This window comes from Artibeus jamaicensis, unplaced genomic scaffold, assembly GCF_021234435.1.
Source record: "Artibeus jamaicensis isolate MK-2021 breed Jamaican fruit bat unplaced genomic scaffold, CSHL_Jam_final contig_3214, whole genome shotgun sequence".
In the NCBI taxonomy this organism is placed as follows: domain Eukaryota; kingdom Metazoa; phylum Chordata; class Mammalia; order Chiroptera; family Phyllostomidae; genus Artibeus; species Artibeus jamaicensis.
In genome coordinates, this window is record NW_026521760.1 from 3,153,859 (window position 1) to 3,171,374 (window position 17,516).

General features: G+C 39.1%; 1 protein-coding gene across 1 annotated transcript in view; it reads left to right on the forward strand.

The window, feature by feature from the left end:
• The first annotated feature begins 708 nt into the window (after positions 1 to 708).
• Positions 709 to 17,516, forward strand: part of ERAP2 (endoplasmic reticulum aminopeptidase 2) — a 37,454-nt gene continuing 20,646 nt past the window's right edge. The window contains exons 1-6 of the mRNA XM_037153853.2: positions 709 to 768; positions 2,870 to 3,565; positions 6,473 to 6,611; positions 10,117 to 10,251; positions 12,242 to 12,362; positions 14,414 to 14,568. Of these exons, the coding sequence (XP_037009748.2) occupies positions 3,009 to 3,565; positions 6,473 to 6,611; positions 10,117 to 10,251; positions 12,242 to 12,362; positions 14,414 to 14,568 (1,107 nt within the window). The 5' untranslated portion in view covers positions 709 to 768; positions 2,870 to 3,008. The remainder of the gene's footprint in view (positions 769 to 2,869; positions 3,566 to 6,472; positions 6,612 to 10,116; positions 10,252 to 12,241; positions 12,363 to 14,413; positions 14,569 to 17,516) is intronic.

Sequence of the window (17,516 nt, forward strand, 5' to 3'; positions counted from 1 at the left end):
TCCATCCATTGGGCTGCTGGAACTGCACCAGCGGGACCCTGGAGAAAGGACTGGGAGAGAGAAGTGTGGGATGATGAGGATCAATGAGAAGTATCTGCATTTAAACATATTCTCTATGGGAAAGAATGAAGAGGAAAAAGAGTAGAGGACAGAGGTGGAGGCCCGTATTCAGGGTGGTGAACAAGAGGCCCAGCTCAACCTGGCAGATGAGGGAAAATGGAGAGACAAGGGTGAGGCACAATCCCTGAATGTCTAAGAGGTTATAGGCGTGGAAAAGCTTAGGACAGTCTCCGCTGATGAAGGCCACAGAAGCAGACTATGAGGTCATTGGTAGACTTGAAGTTACCTTTTCAAGAGGGTATGGGCAGATGTCAGATTTCATAGCAATAAGGACACAGCACAGAAATTCAAAATCATGTCTTAAAATAACTTGGCACTAACACACACATGCACGAGCTAGTTCTGAAGGCTCTACGTGTGGGCATAGGAGATGGGGAAGATAAACGCAGCAGGAGCCCAGACACAGCAAGGCTGGAGGCTACCCTGACTTGCTCCATTGTGGCTTTTGCTCTGAAGCCACTTTCTGTGCTTCAGTTCCTTGTGCTTTCTGAACTAAAGTTCCCATGCTAAGCCCCATTTATACCTACATGATAATGGGCCAGCTAGTGCTACAATCAGGAAGTAGGCAAAGCTCTGAGTCCTACCAAATAGAAAGTGAAAGCAAAAATAAATTCCCCTCCATTCAAATCTGCAACAGCGTGGATTAAGGTAACACATTAACATTTCTCTTAAATTTGTCTTTAAATCAGAATTTTTTAGTGAAACTAACAGCCAGAACTGAAGGTACAAAACTGCTGTATTGAGGAGGTCTTGTAATCGATGGTGAAACTCTGGGGGAAGGGGGTGAATCTGGCACCACTGTGTTGGAAAGTGTGTGCTTAGCCATGGGACTTGCAACTGATTCACTCTCTTCTAGCCTTTCTGAAACATTTGTTGCAACACTTATGTCTCCCATCCCAGGGCGTTTTGTTCACTGTAATGCTATTGAAGGCACAGTGCAATACAGTGAAAAAGTCTGTAAGATCAAGGGTCAAAGAGCTGTATTTCTGCCTCGTGTGTTGTTAAACTTTCTGTGTGATTTTAGAAAAGGCACTCTCTCTCAGTTTCTTTATCTGGACAGGTACTAGCTAGCATTTAAAGTCCTTACCAGTCCTTAGCCTCTGAAGTTAAAGGCTATTGTAAATATCAAGGCCTTTCTCTCCATTCTTACCAAAAAATACATCTTTCACCCTGGCTGGTGTAGCTCAGTGGATTGAGCGCGGGCCTGCAAACCAGAGGGTCACGGTTTGATTCCCAGTTCGGGGTACATGCCTGGGTTGCAGACCAGTTCCCAGCAGGGGGCACACGAGAGGCGACCATACATTGATACTTCTCTCCCTCTCTCCTTCCCTTCCCCTGTAAAGATAAATAAATAAAAAATGTTTTAAAAAATACACATTTCTTGGAGTGAGTCTGCTACAAGTTGGGGGAGATTTCTTCTTAATTTAGGTCAGATAATTCAAGTTATGGAAAACACAATAATAATTGAATATTTAACATTCATTACATGCTTCCTATATGCTAGCTGCTGTGCTGTGCCAAATTCTTCACATAAGTTACTTAATTTAATCTTCCCATTGTGAGGATGGTATAATTATTACATTATATTACAGGTGAGGAAACTAGTGTTCAAAAATTCAGGAAATTGCCCCAGATCATGCAGGTAAAAGTGGCAGAGCTAATATTAGAATCCAGGCACCCTGATTTCCAAAACTAGGTCCTAACAAATAAGCAATTTCATTTTAAAAGTCATCAGAAATTCAATATAATAGGCCAGTTTTGGTTTTATGTATCAGAGATTTCCGGAACATTAAGATTTGGTATCAATAATTTAATATTAGTCTAAAAAATAGTTTAACCATTATTTTACTTTTTTGTCTTTGTTCTTTTAAAAATACCAGTTAATCCGCATTAATATTGTAAATTGGAAAATTGAAGTGATTGTTTAGATAATTACTTCTAAAGAACTTGTTAATGATAAAAAAGAGAAAAGGAATGGAACACAGTCATGAATTTAAGCTGGAGCAGGTGGGAGTCAGAACTGACTCACCTACATTAACTATATCGTCCTAATTTTAGATGTGTGGTAGCTTCCAATAAGAATAAACCATCTAGTTCTATTTACAGAGGCAGTGAATTCAGTTTAATTTGTGTTTTCACAGATAGCCTAAGATGAAGAGGACCAAAGCTATTTTTAAAACAGTCAGTTAGAATATTATAAAGTCAAATTTTATTTCCATAGCTTTTGATATATTGGAAATAATTCGAGTGTAAACATCTAGCTTGACCTGCATCTTTTATACCAATAGCCATAGAATAAAGCCATTTAGATGTGTTATTTATAGAAAGAAGTAAAGTTCAGTGCCATTAGTAATAATATCTGGTGCCCAAAGAATATATTCTTTGTGACTTAGGAAAGCAAAATACAGTCACCTGTGCAACTCATTTTTAGGTCTCCAGGATACTCTTAGAATGATGTAGCCAACTGTTAGAAACATTGAACATGCAATGCATTTACACACCTGCCTTCTGCTCATTGCACAGAAATGCAGAGGGGATTTGTTCCATGTAATTTTTTAAGAGTCCTTTCATTTGAGCTCTAAAAAAATTTGTATTTGTAGTAACCAGATGAGAGCTCAGTTTCTACGTTATGTTGTAGATATTTGTCCTAATTCTGAGCAGGCCTTCCTCATTCACATATATTCTTTTATTTTTAAGGTCTTATTTATGAATGTAAATCTTTTTCTTCATGCTAATTTTTTTCTTCTAGATTAAATCAACTTATTAAAACATTGTTCAGATCCTGAGCAACATGAATGGAGCCAACACAGTGCTGTGAAGGTCTATGAGATTTATCCTGGAGAGTGACTTGACTTCTAGGGACTAGATTTAGTGTTCATTCTTCTGCAATGGCTAATTCACACAGAAGACCAATATTTAAAAGTTATACAGGATTTTATTGCACAGCAATCATCCTACTCAAAATATGCATTTGTTCTCAGTTCTCAGTGCTGTCTACTGATCAGTTCAATGAGGATACTGGGGCTTTCCCAGTAGCCACCAATGGGGAGCCGTTTCCTTGGCGTGAGTCAAGGCTCCCCAGCGAGGTCATCCCCCTCCACTATGAGCTGTCTGTCCATCCAAATCTTACCTCCCTGGACTTCGCTGCATCTGAGCAGATTGAAGTCTTAGTGAGAGATGCCACGCAATTTATCATCTTACACAGCAAAGATCTTGAAATCATGAATGTCACCCTTCATTCGGAGGAAGATTTGAGGTACAAGAAACCAGGGAAAAAGCTGAATGTTTTGAGTTATCCTGCTCATCAACAAATTGCTCTGCTGGTTCCAGAGAAACTTAAGGCTGACCTAAGATACTATGTGGCCATTGACTTTCAGGCCAAATTAGCTGATGGTTTTGAAGGGTTTTATAAAAGCACGTACAGAACTCTTGGTGGCGAAACAAGGTAAGACACTGCTCCAGATGTTTACAGTCTCTTGTTATACTTTTCCTATGTGTCACATCTCTTCGTTAGGAGCATGCTTCAGCGATCATTTACAAAAAGCCCGATACACTGTGGGAAACTAGGAAGAAGGAGAAGCTTTATCATTTCTTATGGAAATTGCAGCAAAGCTGGGAAGAAAGAACGATGAGGCAAAAACAGATAGAAGAATAACTGGGAGTAGAGGCCAGTGTAATTGTGATAAGACTGATGTGTTTATGTGCTACAGGAAAGGATGGTCAGTACAGAGAGCTTCTCAAAGGAGGTGAGCCTTGATCTGGGACCAGAAGGGAATGTAAGTGGGATGTGGATAGAGAAAGAGGAAATGAAAGTATGTAGATTGCCCAGGAAACAGCATTACTCAAATCTAGGAGGCATGAGCAAGTTTGTTTGGAGAACTGAGAAATACTGTTTATTCAATCAGCTCATGTTTATTGGGTGTATGTCTCATGTCTGGCACTATTCTAGACTCTGAATGTATAGTGGTGAGGTATGGACAAGGTAAATGATAAGTGTTATGAAGGAAATAAAACAAGGTGCTATAGTAGAGAATAACTGTAGCTGGGGTTTGGGTCTAATTTAGCTGAGTGGTCAGGGAAGTCCTTATCAAGGAGGTGCATTTAAACTGAGACCTGACAATTTTTTAAAAGGACACAATCACGAGGATGTATTAGGGCAAAGTGTTCCTAGAAAAGAGAGCAGCAGGTGAAACGTCTGTAAGTTGGGACTGATTGAGAAAAGGCCTGTGTAGCTTAAAGGGCATGAGCAAGAGAGAGAAGCAGAGTTGAAAGGGGTCAGATCACTCTTGTAAGGAGCAGGCTTTTACTTTAGTGAAATGGGAAGTCATTAGAGGGTTCTGATCTGATCTATGCTCATAAAGATTGGGTGTATGTCGAGGGTTCATTATAGAGAGGAAAAAGTAGAAAAAGAGTAATCATTTTGGAGGACATTGCAGTAGTTCAGGCAAGAAATGGTGGCTCGGGGCCAGGCTAGTGGTGGTGCCTTATGGAATAAAGGATTAAACTTGGCATTGCTTTTGGGTAAAACAGCTCAAATTTACAGACATATTGGTTAAGTGAGGTAGGAGAAAGAGAGGATAATTTGGTTGTTCAGAGCTGGGGTCCATCTGGGGACCAGGGAAGGAGCCTGGGTTCAGTGCTCTACCACCTTTTACCAGTTGTGTTCAATTGCCAGTTAGAGAAGCCCAAATGCAGTGGCTCGACACATAAGGGCTTAATTTTCACTTGAGAAAAGAAGCCCATGAGTAGGGCAGTTCAGGCTTGCTCCAGTGCTTCTGAGTATTATCCAGGACCCAGACTTCTATCTTTCTGCTCAGCCACCCTTGGCATATATGACTTTTTTTGTAATACACGATGATATTTTCACCTCAAGGCATCAAGTCCACATGCCAGCCAGGAATAAAGGGGACAAGGAGGGAGAGAAGACGGCAAAAAGAAACATTCCAGCTGAGTCTGACTCCTTTTGCAAAGCTTTCCCACCCATTTACTTCAACTGGGTCATGAGTCATGTGCCTACCAAGTTACAAGGGAGTGAAAAGATACATTGCCTTCCTGAACAAAATCTGGATTCTGTTGGAACTGAAGAAGAGGAATAGACATTAGTACATAACATTAGCAGCATTTTCTACATCCCTCCTCTTTCCTTTCCCACCTGAGGTACTCCCTGCCTCTGGGGGCTCCTACAGCCCCCCACAGCCCCAGGGGAAAGGTCAGACTTTCTCCCGGCCCGTCTCTTCCCCCTCCTCCTTGAGGAGGCTTCCTCCCCACCCCCAAGGGCAGCCTCAGTTCTTAGGGGCCTGTTCTCAGGTCCAGCACAGTGCTGGATACAAAACCTATCACCTTCTTTTCACGAAAGCATCATGTGACCTGTGATGGCTTTTTTTAACTTTTTTTCAAGTTCTAAAGGCTCTACCCAAAGGAAATACTTTTTAGGAATATAATTTTGGAAGACATGGGAAAAGTTTTTGGAGTAAGAGCCAGAGGACTTCCGGCATGCCTTCCATAGTTAGCTGCAGGCTATTTCTGACTCTTGTTATGATTTTCCCGATAGCTTCTCTTTTCCAGTCTGAATTAAAGGATTTCAGGCATTATCAAATGATTTGATACAGAGGTTTGTCTGCCGGTTACAGTCTGAAGACTGGAGCTGCTTTGCCAATAAGCAGAGGGAGATAGAAGTACCTGGGACCTCAGGTCCGCCATGGAGATCCTTAGCCAATTATGGTGCAGAAATATGAAAGCCCAGCTCCTTGCCTGCTGTAGGGGGAGTTAAAGGTAGAACCTACATTCCAGAGCTCCTGGGAATTAGGCAGAAGCGGGGACCTGGCCTGGCTTCTTCCTCTTCCCCATTCTGCTTCCCTCACTCCCTTTTCTCCCAGCAGCAGGGTCTTAATAAATCAGCGTCTGCCTCTTGGGAACACATCCTGAGACCCAACCCACAATTATTCATATGTCTGATTGAGATCCCAACGGGTTTAGAGATGACACTGACCTACTAGTTTCCTAGTCAATGTTGACCTCAAATTGACTAGGCATGCCTATCTCAGCCAATTACTAGCTAAGGGTCATTGTAAGGTCACTCTAATTCTCCAAGCCTTAATATCCCTGTCCACTAGGAGAATGAAGGAGATTGCATAAGTAGAGTGCCTAGCATGTGCATTATTCATGACTAGCAGCTACTAAACTAAAATTTACCCTTGTTTATTTCAAAAAAGGAAGCTTGGATTCTCTAAGATTATAGTTTGAGAAATCGAGTACGTCACCTCCAGGAATGGCAAGCTGTGTTTTGAAGGTACAAATTCATTACTTTCTTGGTTTCACTTATGTATTCTGCCTGGGGTGGTTCTTTCCACAGGACAATTGCAGTAACAGATTTTGAGCCAACCGAGGCACGAATGGCTTTCCCTTGCTTTGATGAGCCACTATTCAAAGCCAACTTTACAATCAAGATAAGAAGAGAGAGCAGACACATTGCACTATCCAACATGCCAAAGGTATGGCCACTTTCAGACATTGGGGGGAATTGTTCTCAAGTTGAGCCTTTATCTTTGTTTTGTTGCTTTTTAAAAGTTTCCTTTGTTTTTAAGACTTTACCCATTAATTTGTTTTATGCTGTATATTATTTAATAACCCCAATCTTTCTAGACTTTAGCATCATTTGGGGGGGAGGCATTGTTATATCAGCAACTTTTAAAAAACAAAACAAAATGATTTACAGTTTCCTTGTGTTCATATGGCAACATTGTTTTTTTTAGATCAGTGTTACTGGGCCAGAGATGAAGTTCAGAATCATGTAGGACCCTACTTTCCTAACTGTAATGTCCACATGAATCATCTGAGGATCTTGGTAAAATTCAGATCCCGACTCAGTCAGTCTTGGGGCGAGGCCCCCAATTCTGTCACTTTAACAAGCTCCCTGGAAGCCACTGCTGCTGGCCCAGGGCCCACACATGGAACATGAGGACCTAGAGACCCTGCCTGGGCCCCACCCGAATGGGCGCACCTAGTCTTCTGTGCTGGCACTTAGGGATCCTTGTTTGTTTTTTAAGTCCCACTGGTAGCTCTTAAATTTTTTAATGAAAATTATATCATGGTTAAACACGTTTTTAATGGAAAGAGACCTTTGAACACTTTTACTTGGCTTGTATTTGTACTCCCAATGCAGAGACTCTGAAAGACAGGGTGGACCCTGAACTTCATCTGGTATTTCCTTTACACGAATGCTTCACTTGCCATTTGTGTCACTGAACACCACGTAGAACTTCTCCTCACCACTGTGTGGAAAGTAGGACAGAAGTGGCAGCTCTCCCGCAGCGCCGCAGGGGGAGAGCAGCACAGAGAGCAGCTGAGTCACCCAGGCCAGCCAGCAGCCCCGCCCCCTTTGCTGTCCATCCTGAACGGTGACTGGCTTCCCTGGGCAAAGGGGAGAAAGGAGTTAATAAGCTAGACGCTGAATTTCTCAGATTTCTGTTTAACATTGGAAAAGATATATTTGCTCTGAAATACTGGAAGAGCAGATCAAGGGAAAGAGTGACAACAGTCCATTTACCACACATCGTATAGTTTTTCCCAGGCTGTAAACGCAGCAACTTAATCAGCCCTCTCATTGTCAGGTAAAAATGATCTGCTACCTTAAATCCCAATCTACTTTGCAAAGCGCAGTTCTGTTTCTTACCTCGCTGCTTTTTATTAATAGAATTTTTTCATATGAATAATCACAGAGGCTAAAGTAAAAATACAGTTCATAAAGCCTTTTAATTAAAGTGTGGTGCAAATATAAATTACACTTTGTTATATTAGAGTTTAAATTTTCTATTTTTAGAAACCTCCGGTAACTTCTAATGCTTAAGAAAAATTAATGAACACTTTGAAAATGTTTCACACAGTTCTTAAATCTTTTCATTGCCTCAGTTGACTTGGCCAGTTCTCTGGATCATGCTGTTTTCAGCAAATATTGGCTTACCATTCTGCTTCTCATTTATGCGTCCAACCCAGGCTTTCATGGGTATCCAAAAAAAAGAGAAAAAAAGGAGAACTGAAGTAATGCTACAATCATACTCTCTGGATAATATTAATTGCAGCATTTAAGATGCATTATGTATGGACTGGTGGAAAGCAACAACACATACTAAGTTCTCAATGTGTTTAGTTAAGAATACAAGCTTTAGGAGAAATGAGGTGGTCAGCTTAGCACTGGTAGAGACAGCAAATTTTTTGGGCATTTCTTTGTGCGCTTCACTCTTTAAAGGAACACACACCTGCTGGCGACACTTGCTATGCAAATAGAGTCCTGCCAGTATTGAGAAAAGAGCTAAATCCTCCTCCAGCAACAAGTCTCGGAACTTACATCTCCATCCCGGATGGACTTACACAGACACCCCTACATGCTTCCACTTGAGGCGGTGTTCATATACATGGATCACTCCAGATTCCTGAACAAAACTTGGCCTCCATAGACTGCATCTTCACCTGGGTTCAAAAATCAGAGGGAATGCCCTTCTGTCTCCCAAACATCTTTGCCACCAGCTGTCTAGTGTCATAGACTCTCACTTTCCCCGTGGTACCACAGTCTTGCCTCCTCCTCCCCTCACCCGTCCACACATCTCTCTAAGTGGTTTTGCCGCCAAGTTTGGTCAGACGACTATAATCTTTGTCTTCTCCCTGGTCCCCACCATAACCGTTCCTTCTGCTAGGAGTATGTACCCACAGAACTCTTGTCAAATCAGACTCATAAAAAAAGATTATTGTTGGGCAAAACTAATTTGCCCTGTATAAACTGCTTTCTTAGAGTATTTGGTCCATGTCTTCTGCTTTATTGGAACTTAGGAATTGAATTTGCTGATAGAAATCTGTAGAACTAAATTCTACAGAATAGCAGAAACATTTGTCATTGAAGTAAACTAGGCAGATTATGGTAATATTTCAAGCTATTTTCTCTTGCCAAAACAAACTGCAATCTTAACCAAACACATAAAACACACTCAATAAGCCCTGGTTACCACTGCCACAAGCCTGACACCTTGCAAAGGGGGGTAGAGGGTGAAGGGGAGGAGAGCAAACTGGCCCAAGAGTTATTACCAATTTGAAGAAAGTGGTATTTTCAGATTACTGAATCTGATCCACTCGGTATTTAGGAGTATTGTACCATGTTGGAGATCATCTTTGGGACAAGCTCTCCAGAGCAAATAAAGATAGAATTCAGTAGTTAGTCCGTGAATTTGACAGCTGCAGCTGAGGAGTCTGTAGGCCTAAAACTTTTGCTTCATCAGTACATAGGAAGAAGCTTAAATTACTAATGACCTCCTTGGCCTGACTCCTTTCACTGTGAAATCAATAAGGCAAAGATAAAAATAAGATGATGACTAAAGCTGTCACACAGCGAGCGTCACACAGCAAGTGACACACAGCAAGTGAGAGAATGAGCAATGTCTTTGGAGTCACACGGTCACATCCACATTTTAGTCTTGCTGTGGAACTTGCCTCGTGATCTTGGGGCAGTCAGTTAACATTTCTGAGACTCTTGTTTCTTTACCTGTGAAATAACACCTACCTCACACAATAATGCAAAGCATCCAGCACAGTTTTGCCTCCCTTTCCTTCTGCAGCAGAGATTTATTTATTATATAACAAAGGGAGAGGGGCCATTCTTTCAGATTTTTCCTTAGAAGTGCGGAACTTAAATTAATGCCAGTTTGGAGATTACTGCATTTCAAGAAAGTGGAAGCATTGAAGATGCTTTGTTGCCTCTCAAGCAACAAAATAAGATTGACACACACTTTGGGATTCCAAAAATGGTGCATTGTGCCCAGTGGTAAGAAAAATAAAGGGGGCAAAGCCACAGAATGTTATGAGAGGCCTCTGATCTCCTATAAGAGCATCAGGTGTCCTTCACAGTGTCCTTCGGAGTGTCGGGCTCTCCTCTGCCTTACCTGGCTTCAGTCACAGGCACTGCTGTAAACTACTCCAGTTTTCAAACACTTATTCTTTTCCTTCCTGCAGGTTAAGACAATTGAACTTGAAGGAGGCCTATTGGAAGATCATTTTGAAACGACTGTAAAAATGAGTACATACCTGGTAGCCTTCATAGTTTGTGATTTCCGGTCTGTGAGTGGGACGACCTCATCAGGGGTCAAGGTGAGATTGAGGCCAATTTCATACAGAGCACAAAATAGGGCAATGAGCTTTTATTTTCTTAAGCTTTTCTTTTCTTATTATCAAAATATCATGCTTATTTTATAAACTACATATAGATAAAAAATGAAATAAATTACTCATGATCCCAATACCAGAATATAATTTCTGATAATATTAGTGTATACCTTCTGTTTTCTATATGTATGTCAGTAGTTGAGAATATATACAGTAACAGTATACATACACACTATTGACAAAATAATATATGACTGTGTTAACTCAATGTTCACCATAATATGTGATAAAAGTTGAATCTAATGAAACATTTTTCTGTAATACTGTATTAGTAATTGATTAGTACTATGCTGAGTAGCAGTACCCTAAGGATTTTGTACCAGCACCTATTTCAGGACATTCACATTGTTTCCAATTTTTTTCCTCAGTGAAAAGAGTTCTTCATAATTTTTAGAGTCTTCATTGTGTGCAAAGATTTACAATACCCAATAATTATTTCAAAAAGTTTTGAAAACATCAGTAGAGACATTAAAAATACGAAAGAACTCCTTTTCCTGAGGAACCAAATGACTGACTTAAAAGTGTATTCAACCCTGGCTGGTGTAGCTCAGTGGATTGAGCACGGGCCTGTGAGCGCGAAGGGTTGCTGGTTCGATTCCCAGTCAGGGCACCTGCCTGAGTTGCAGGCCAGGTCCCCAGTAGGGGACACATGAGAGGCAACCACACATTGATGTTTCTCTCCCACTCTTTCTCCTTCCTATCCCCTCTCTCTAAAAGTAAATAAATAAATAAAACATTTTTAAAAAGTATATTCAAAGAACTATAAAATAATGATTATGAAAATAGCTATAAAATAGCTATTGCAATGTGTATACATATTACACCTACATGTATGTGGATATATACATATCATGGCATCTCTGCACATAGGCCTGGATGTGCATAGCCATTGGTATGTGAGAAATCAGGTAGAAGTTTACTTCAGAGGCCAGGCTGCTGTCTGCTTCCTTGGGTTCATATCCCAGGTCTATAGTGTTGCACGTGAAGGACTTGGAGCGAGTTACTTAGTCTTCATGAAGATAACAGCTACTTTGTAATGCTGTTGAGAGGATTTAGATTTACACAAAAACTTTAAAAACAGTGCCTGGTAATCCATCAAAACATGGTGGCCATTAACGTATCCTTCCTATAAAAGTTCTGAAGAACTTCAGTTAATTCAGAGCATGAAAGCAGATAATAAAATGAAAGCAGCACTGTACTTGACACCCAAGAAAGTAAAGCTGGACTTTATTTTTTCTACTTGATCACTTTAAGGAGAGTCAATAAACATATTAGGACATTTTTGTTTGTTTGTTTGTTTAGAGTAAACTAGACCAGGAAGGGAACGGGGGAGGCTGTATCCAATAAGTTCTTGAAGGCTTTCCCACTTCATAAAGCTGTTTTATTTGAGTTGAGCTAGTAGTCATAATTTTGGAAGGGTAGTTCTCAAGTGTACATATGCTGATGAGCTCAAGTGGACTCTCATGATTTAATAGAGTAAATATACTGTAGGTTGAAATTCACAACACCTAGTAAGGGTGCCCAACCTTTCGGCATCTCTGGGCCACACATTAAGTACATTATGACATGTAATGACAAAAAAATCTCATAATGTTTGAAGTAAATTTAAGATTTTGTGTTGGGCCACATTCATAGCCATCCTGAGCCGCATGTGGCCCATGGGCTGCAGGTTGGACACCCCTGCTAGGGAATAGATTGTAACAGAAGATACAGGTTTTTTTATAATTTTCATGAGTGGCTTTTGCTTTAATACTTCACAGAACATCTTATCTCTTATTGACAACGTGCTTTAGTAGTATCTCAGTAATTTCTTTAAAAATGTAGTCTGCCTTTTTTGGGGTGAGGATTGTTAGTAATGGTGTGGTGCCAAGGAGCCGTCATTCAAAGACCAATCTTTCTGATCATCATTTCACAGGTGTCTGTCTATGCATCCCCAGAGAAATGGAGTCAAACCCTTTACGCTTTGGAAGCATCATTGAAGCTGCTCAATTTTTATGAAAATTACTTTGATATCAACTACCCACTCTCAAAACTGGGTAGGGACAAAGTCTAAGTCATTGTCTTTATTTTTGCTTATATGATTTGCTTTAATTTGTTTCCTTCTATATGTGATTTAAATGAGCACTGAAGAGGTTCACTTAGCCCAGGAAGCAGTAATTTGAACTTCAGAGATTCCTTGAGTGTAGAAAATAAGGTATTTATGAGAAACCCAAGTAGTGTGGGTCATTTTTATTCATTTATTGGATTTAACATTAAAATAGCTGCATTGCATATTAAGATTAATTGGATGACTTTTTTGGAGCACATTTTTTTTCTATACCATATTTGTACAAGACCAGCAATGTTTTATAAAAGGGACCAAAAGTTCATGTAAGCAGCTGAAAATTGTCTCTTCATTTGTTATATGCAGTGCAATTGAGATTGAAAGACAAGAAAGACTGTGGCAAAGATTTTTTAAAAGATTTGAAGAAAATAGATCATTTGAATATTATAGTAAATCTTTATATTAAAAAACACATAGTCTATCTTGGTTTTAATTTTCTATCTTAAAAGTAGAGCTTGTGATTTTTATAATGTTGCAGAAAATATAAAAACTATGATTTAATTTTATAACTTTATATGGGTTACTTTTTAAGAGTTTCCGACAGTGACAAAACATTTATTTTCCTTTGGGACATTAGGAAATACTCATCATATTTTTCTTGCCCTTTACCCCCAACCTCCATGCAATTTTTTTTTTTGCAGGAGATAAAACAAAACTTTAAAAGATATCAAGAGCTTATTCCTATAGTTCCTGAGTATCACTGTATTATTAGAATGCCGATTCTGTATACTCCTTAGCACGGATATACTAAATTCAGTTTACCCACAATCCAATTATGTCCTCTATGTCAAAAGTCAAGGAAAAGTCAAATAACAGCTACAAACAAAATGCAACCTTGAGGAATACATGAAACGTATTTTAAAAGTAACTGAAAATAAGGATGCAGTTTAAGAAAATATAGAGCAGATAGGTGTCTCTAATGGCTTTGGGAAATCAACTAATAGAAAATCATCAGTGCAACTTAGAAAAGAAGTTATTTTCACATTGAAGTGCTAATGAATACTAATCTTTATTAGTGCCAGTTTGGTTTTTTGTTATAGGTATTTGATTTTATACATTGGAATTAACCAGTACTAATTCCAGACAATGTAATTACAAGCCAAGTAGCATGGTTCATTACAGACTTAACAAAAATCACCTTCTTTTTTAGCCAAAGAGTACTTCTTCCAAAATGGCCTGGAAGAATAAAAAAAATCAGGATTAAATATTAGCCAGAAATTTTCTAGCCTACATGAAGTCACTGGCAAAGGATGTACAAACACACACACATACACAGATACACAAACACACACACATACACAGATACAAGTTAACATACATTATACATGAGTTGCTTAAAGATGATTACGTTTCACCACCCTGCCCAAGACTTAGTTAAGAGGTAGAGGAAATATCAATGTCAAAAGGAAATTGAAGTAAAAAAGAATTGATGCTTACAGCTTTTCTCCTCTATGCCCTAAAGAACATTTGCTCATAAGAGAGGCCATAGTGCCTGAAATATTATTTACAATATTGACTACAGAGATTGTTCCTAAAAGATGTTCTCCTGAAATCAAAATCCTTTAACTTTCTATTTTTGTAGAGATGAGTTTATTATATGTTTTGATGAATCTCAAACACATTAAAATTATTCAACTCTTTATTTTCAAAGTTTTCAGTATACTAAGTAAATTATTTTCTTAGCATTATTGCATCCATGGTATTTTCAGAGTCCAGCACTTTTTGGAAAAAAAAATGGTTAAATGTCAAAAGGTCACATCAGCTACAACCAAAACTGTATTGATAGAATATATTCTACTTGACATGGGTACTGATTATTTTTAGTGCAAGTACAGGACACCGTGGCAATTGTAAGATATTCTTAATGTTTTTAGAACATCTGCTAAATGCACTGCAAGGATCATAATGCGTTTGAGGAAGAAGCAAATCCCACTTCTGGTGTGGAAGACATAGTGATCAAGTGTGGTTGTTCTTATGTTTTAGATCTAATTGCCATTCCTGACTTTGGATCTGGAGCCATGGAAAATTGGGGCCTCATCACATATAGAGAGACATCACTGCTCTTTGATCCCAAGACCTCTTCGGCTTCTGATAAACTGTGGGTCACCAGAGTCATAGCCCATGAACTAGCACACCAGGTACTTGGTACTCATGACACTTTCTTAGTATCAGTCCAAAAGAGCATTATACTGAACACCACCAATATTCCTGAAACAACATAAAATTATTATACAGGGTCCAGCAAAAATAACACCTGTTTTTTTATTATAAAATCTTTTATTATAAAATCATAAGCATATAAATCTGTAAGAAAACAATATCATACTCAAGCATACCATGTGACATTTTAGGTAAAAGGTTCCAATTAAAACTATAAATTATTATACCAACATTATTACCCTATCAACCACACTCAAAGCAGGCATTACTTCTGCCAGATCCCATATATCACTTTACCTCTAGAGGAGACCTAGCAGATTACCAAAACAAACACGATGTGTCATGTAGCAGAAGGCTCCAGCTCTAGACTATGGGACTCATACAGGTATTTTATCATAAGAGAACTGGTCACTATATTCTCGAAAACCCTCCAAGGTAAAGTCTTCAAATGTATTTGAGTAAGGAAGGGTGAGAACTATGCAGATATATAAAACACAGAATCAGAAACCCTACAGAAAGGGATTTCTATTACATATATTTCTTCTTATACTTCGTAGTACTATGATATTCCAATATAGGGCAAAATCAATCTCCCTTTGGTAAAATCTGTGAATATATGGCCACAATGAAGTACCTCAAGTCTAAGTATTCACAGGCTGCTGACCCTGGACACGTTGCCTAACTCTCTAAACGTCAGTGTCCTCATCTGTATAATTGCGTTCATAATAACCCCTGCTTCTAGAGGTTTATAGACTAGTATCTGTTCCTGTCATACAGTAGGCACTCAATAAGTGTTAGTGGTTAATGATGGCGTCTGCTACCATTGCTTGCAGAGTAAAATTTCCATGGCTCACCTATCAACTCTGCCTTACATACAGATATGAAACTATAAAACTAGCATTATATATATCAATGATTATTTCTACTCGACTTCATTTCTGAAAATTCCTGGTGACACAGTGAATTATTAAGGGCCCTAGAGGTTCTCTTCGCCATGTAGGTTAGTAGCATGCCAATGTAGAACTTTGTAAGGTATCTTATTTTTAAGTTTTAACTTGATCTTTTATTATCACCATAAAATAAGTCTCATGTTTGTTTTTTTAAGCAGTGAACTAAGTACCCGATTACTGAGGAGTCATGTTCAGCACTGTACTACAAGAACATGTGGGCAGCTTTCTCTGATCAAGGATCTCCCCACTGGCCCATCTTAGGGATTTTGGTTATTAGTCACTGATAGCTCTAAAGCATGTAACTTACTCTAGGGGTTCCTAATCTTTCTACCCAGTGTCTGTAGGGAAATGGTTGGTGAGCTCTACCTCTAAAGCTCCAGGCTCCCTCTGAGTCTTCCTTTAATAGCTTCTCTTTTGTGAGGAGCTAAAGCAGCAGGTTGCATCAGAATTTTTGCCTTGACTGTTTTGTCTCCATAGGACCATGTCACTCCTCTGTGTAAAACCCTGGCAAAGACTCCCAATGCCAACTGGGTGAGTCAGGGGTCCACAGAATGTTATACAAAATCCCTGTGACACAGCCCCTCTCCAGCTCTGCAGCCTCATCTCTTACAGTCTAAGCTTTGTCCATCCCAGACTACTCCCATTTCCCAACATGCCAGGTTGTGTTGCTCCTCTATGATTTTGCTTCTACTAATCTGCCTAGAGCACACACCTCTCCCAACATAACTGAAAACCCACTTGCAAGACCCAGAAAATGTGTCATTTCCTAACTAATCAACACACTTTCTGAGGAGAAGTGATTCTTCCCTCCTGGACTCCTCTCTGTCCCTTGTTCAGATATTGATCATGGCACCAGTAACACTTTATTACATTTATGTCTACTTGTGGACCTCCATCATCTGTATTGAGGCAGAGGCTGTATTATGTACATTTACATATCTAACATACGGTATGGTACCAGGAACGTAGGTTCTCAATAGGTACACACTGAATGAATGAGTAAACAAACCACTCTTGCTAACTGGAAAAGTGATCAGAATCAGCTCAACTTCTGTTTCTTATGTTCATTATTTGTCATATTGAGGAAATGACTCCTGTCCATTCTCACAGATGCCCTTGGGACGATTGGTGCCCACTTGCAAAATGATCTGAATGTCATCAAAAAAGGAGTAGATGCAAATATTCTCTAAAAGCTACAAATGCAGCTTTTCTGCTCTTCTCATATAAACTGTAACAAGGCTCTCTTCTGAATCTTAAAATCTTTTAAAGTTTCCCATCCTTCTGGAGATTGCAATTCTAAAATAGATGAACTAGATGCAGTTTATAGGGCATATTGGGCATAAATAAATAATATATGAAAGTACATGAAAAAGTAGTAATATTTAAAATTGGTGTTACAGATCAAATATAGATATATTTCTATTTAGATTATCTTTATTCATCCTTTTTATTTTATGTAGATATAGTTGAAACCTCAGACCTTTATTTACTTTAGTGCCAAGTTAATCCCTGGAAGTGTCAAGGCAGAGATTAACAACAAAATTTGCTCATCAGTAATATTATATAACAGTCTGAAAGCCCTAAATGAATTCTTGTGCTTCTCTAAGTACCTGCTACTGAATATGAAGAGGTAATTTCACCAAGGATAGTTTGGCTTATAATTTCCCTTAGACCATCACCATACATCAAGGATAAGATGAGATTATAGTTGTTATGCAAGAAAGAAAACAACCCCACAGAATGTTTTATTTTCTTCCAGAACATTAAATCTAATAGCTAGAAGATATTCGGAGAATAAAATGAAAATTGGAGACATGCAGGCCAGGGGAACACAAAAGCCAAGTTGTGGTAGTGAGTCCTGAAGGCAGGGATCACAGAACAACAATTTCCAACCATTGTGCCACAGGAAATATTTTTTAAATCCTCACCCAAGGGTATGTTTATAGATTTTTTGAGAGAGAGGAAAGGAGACAGAG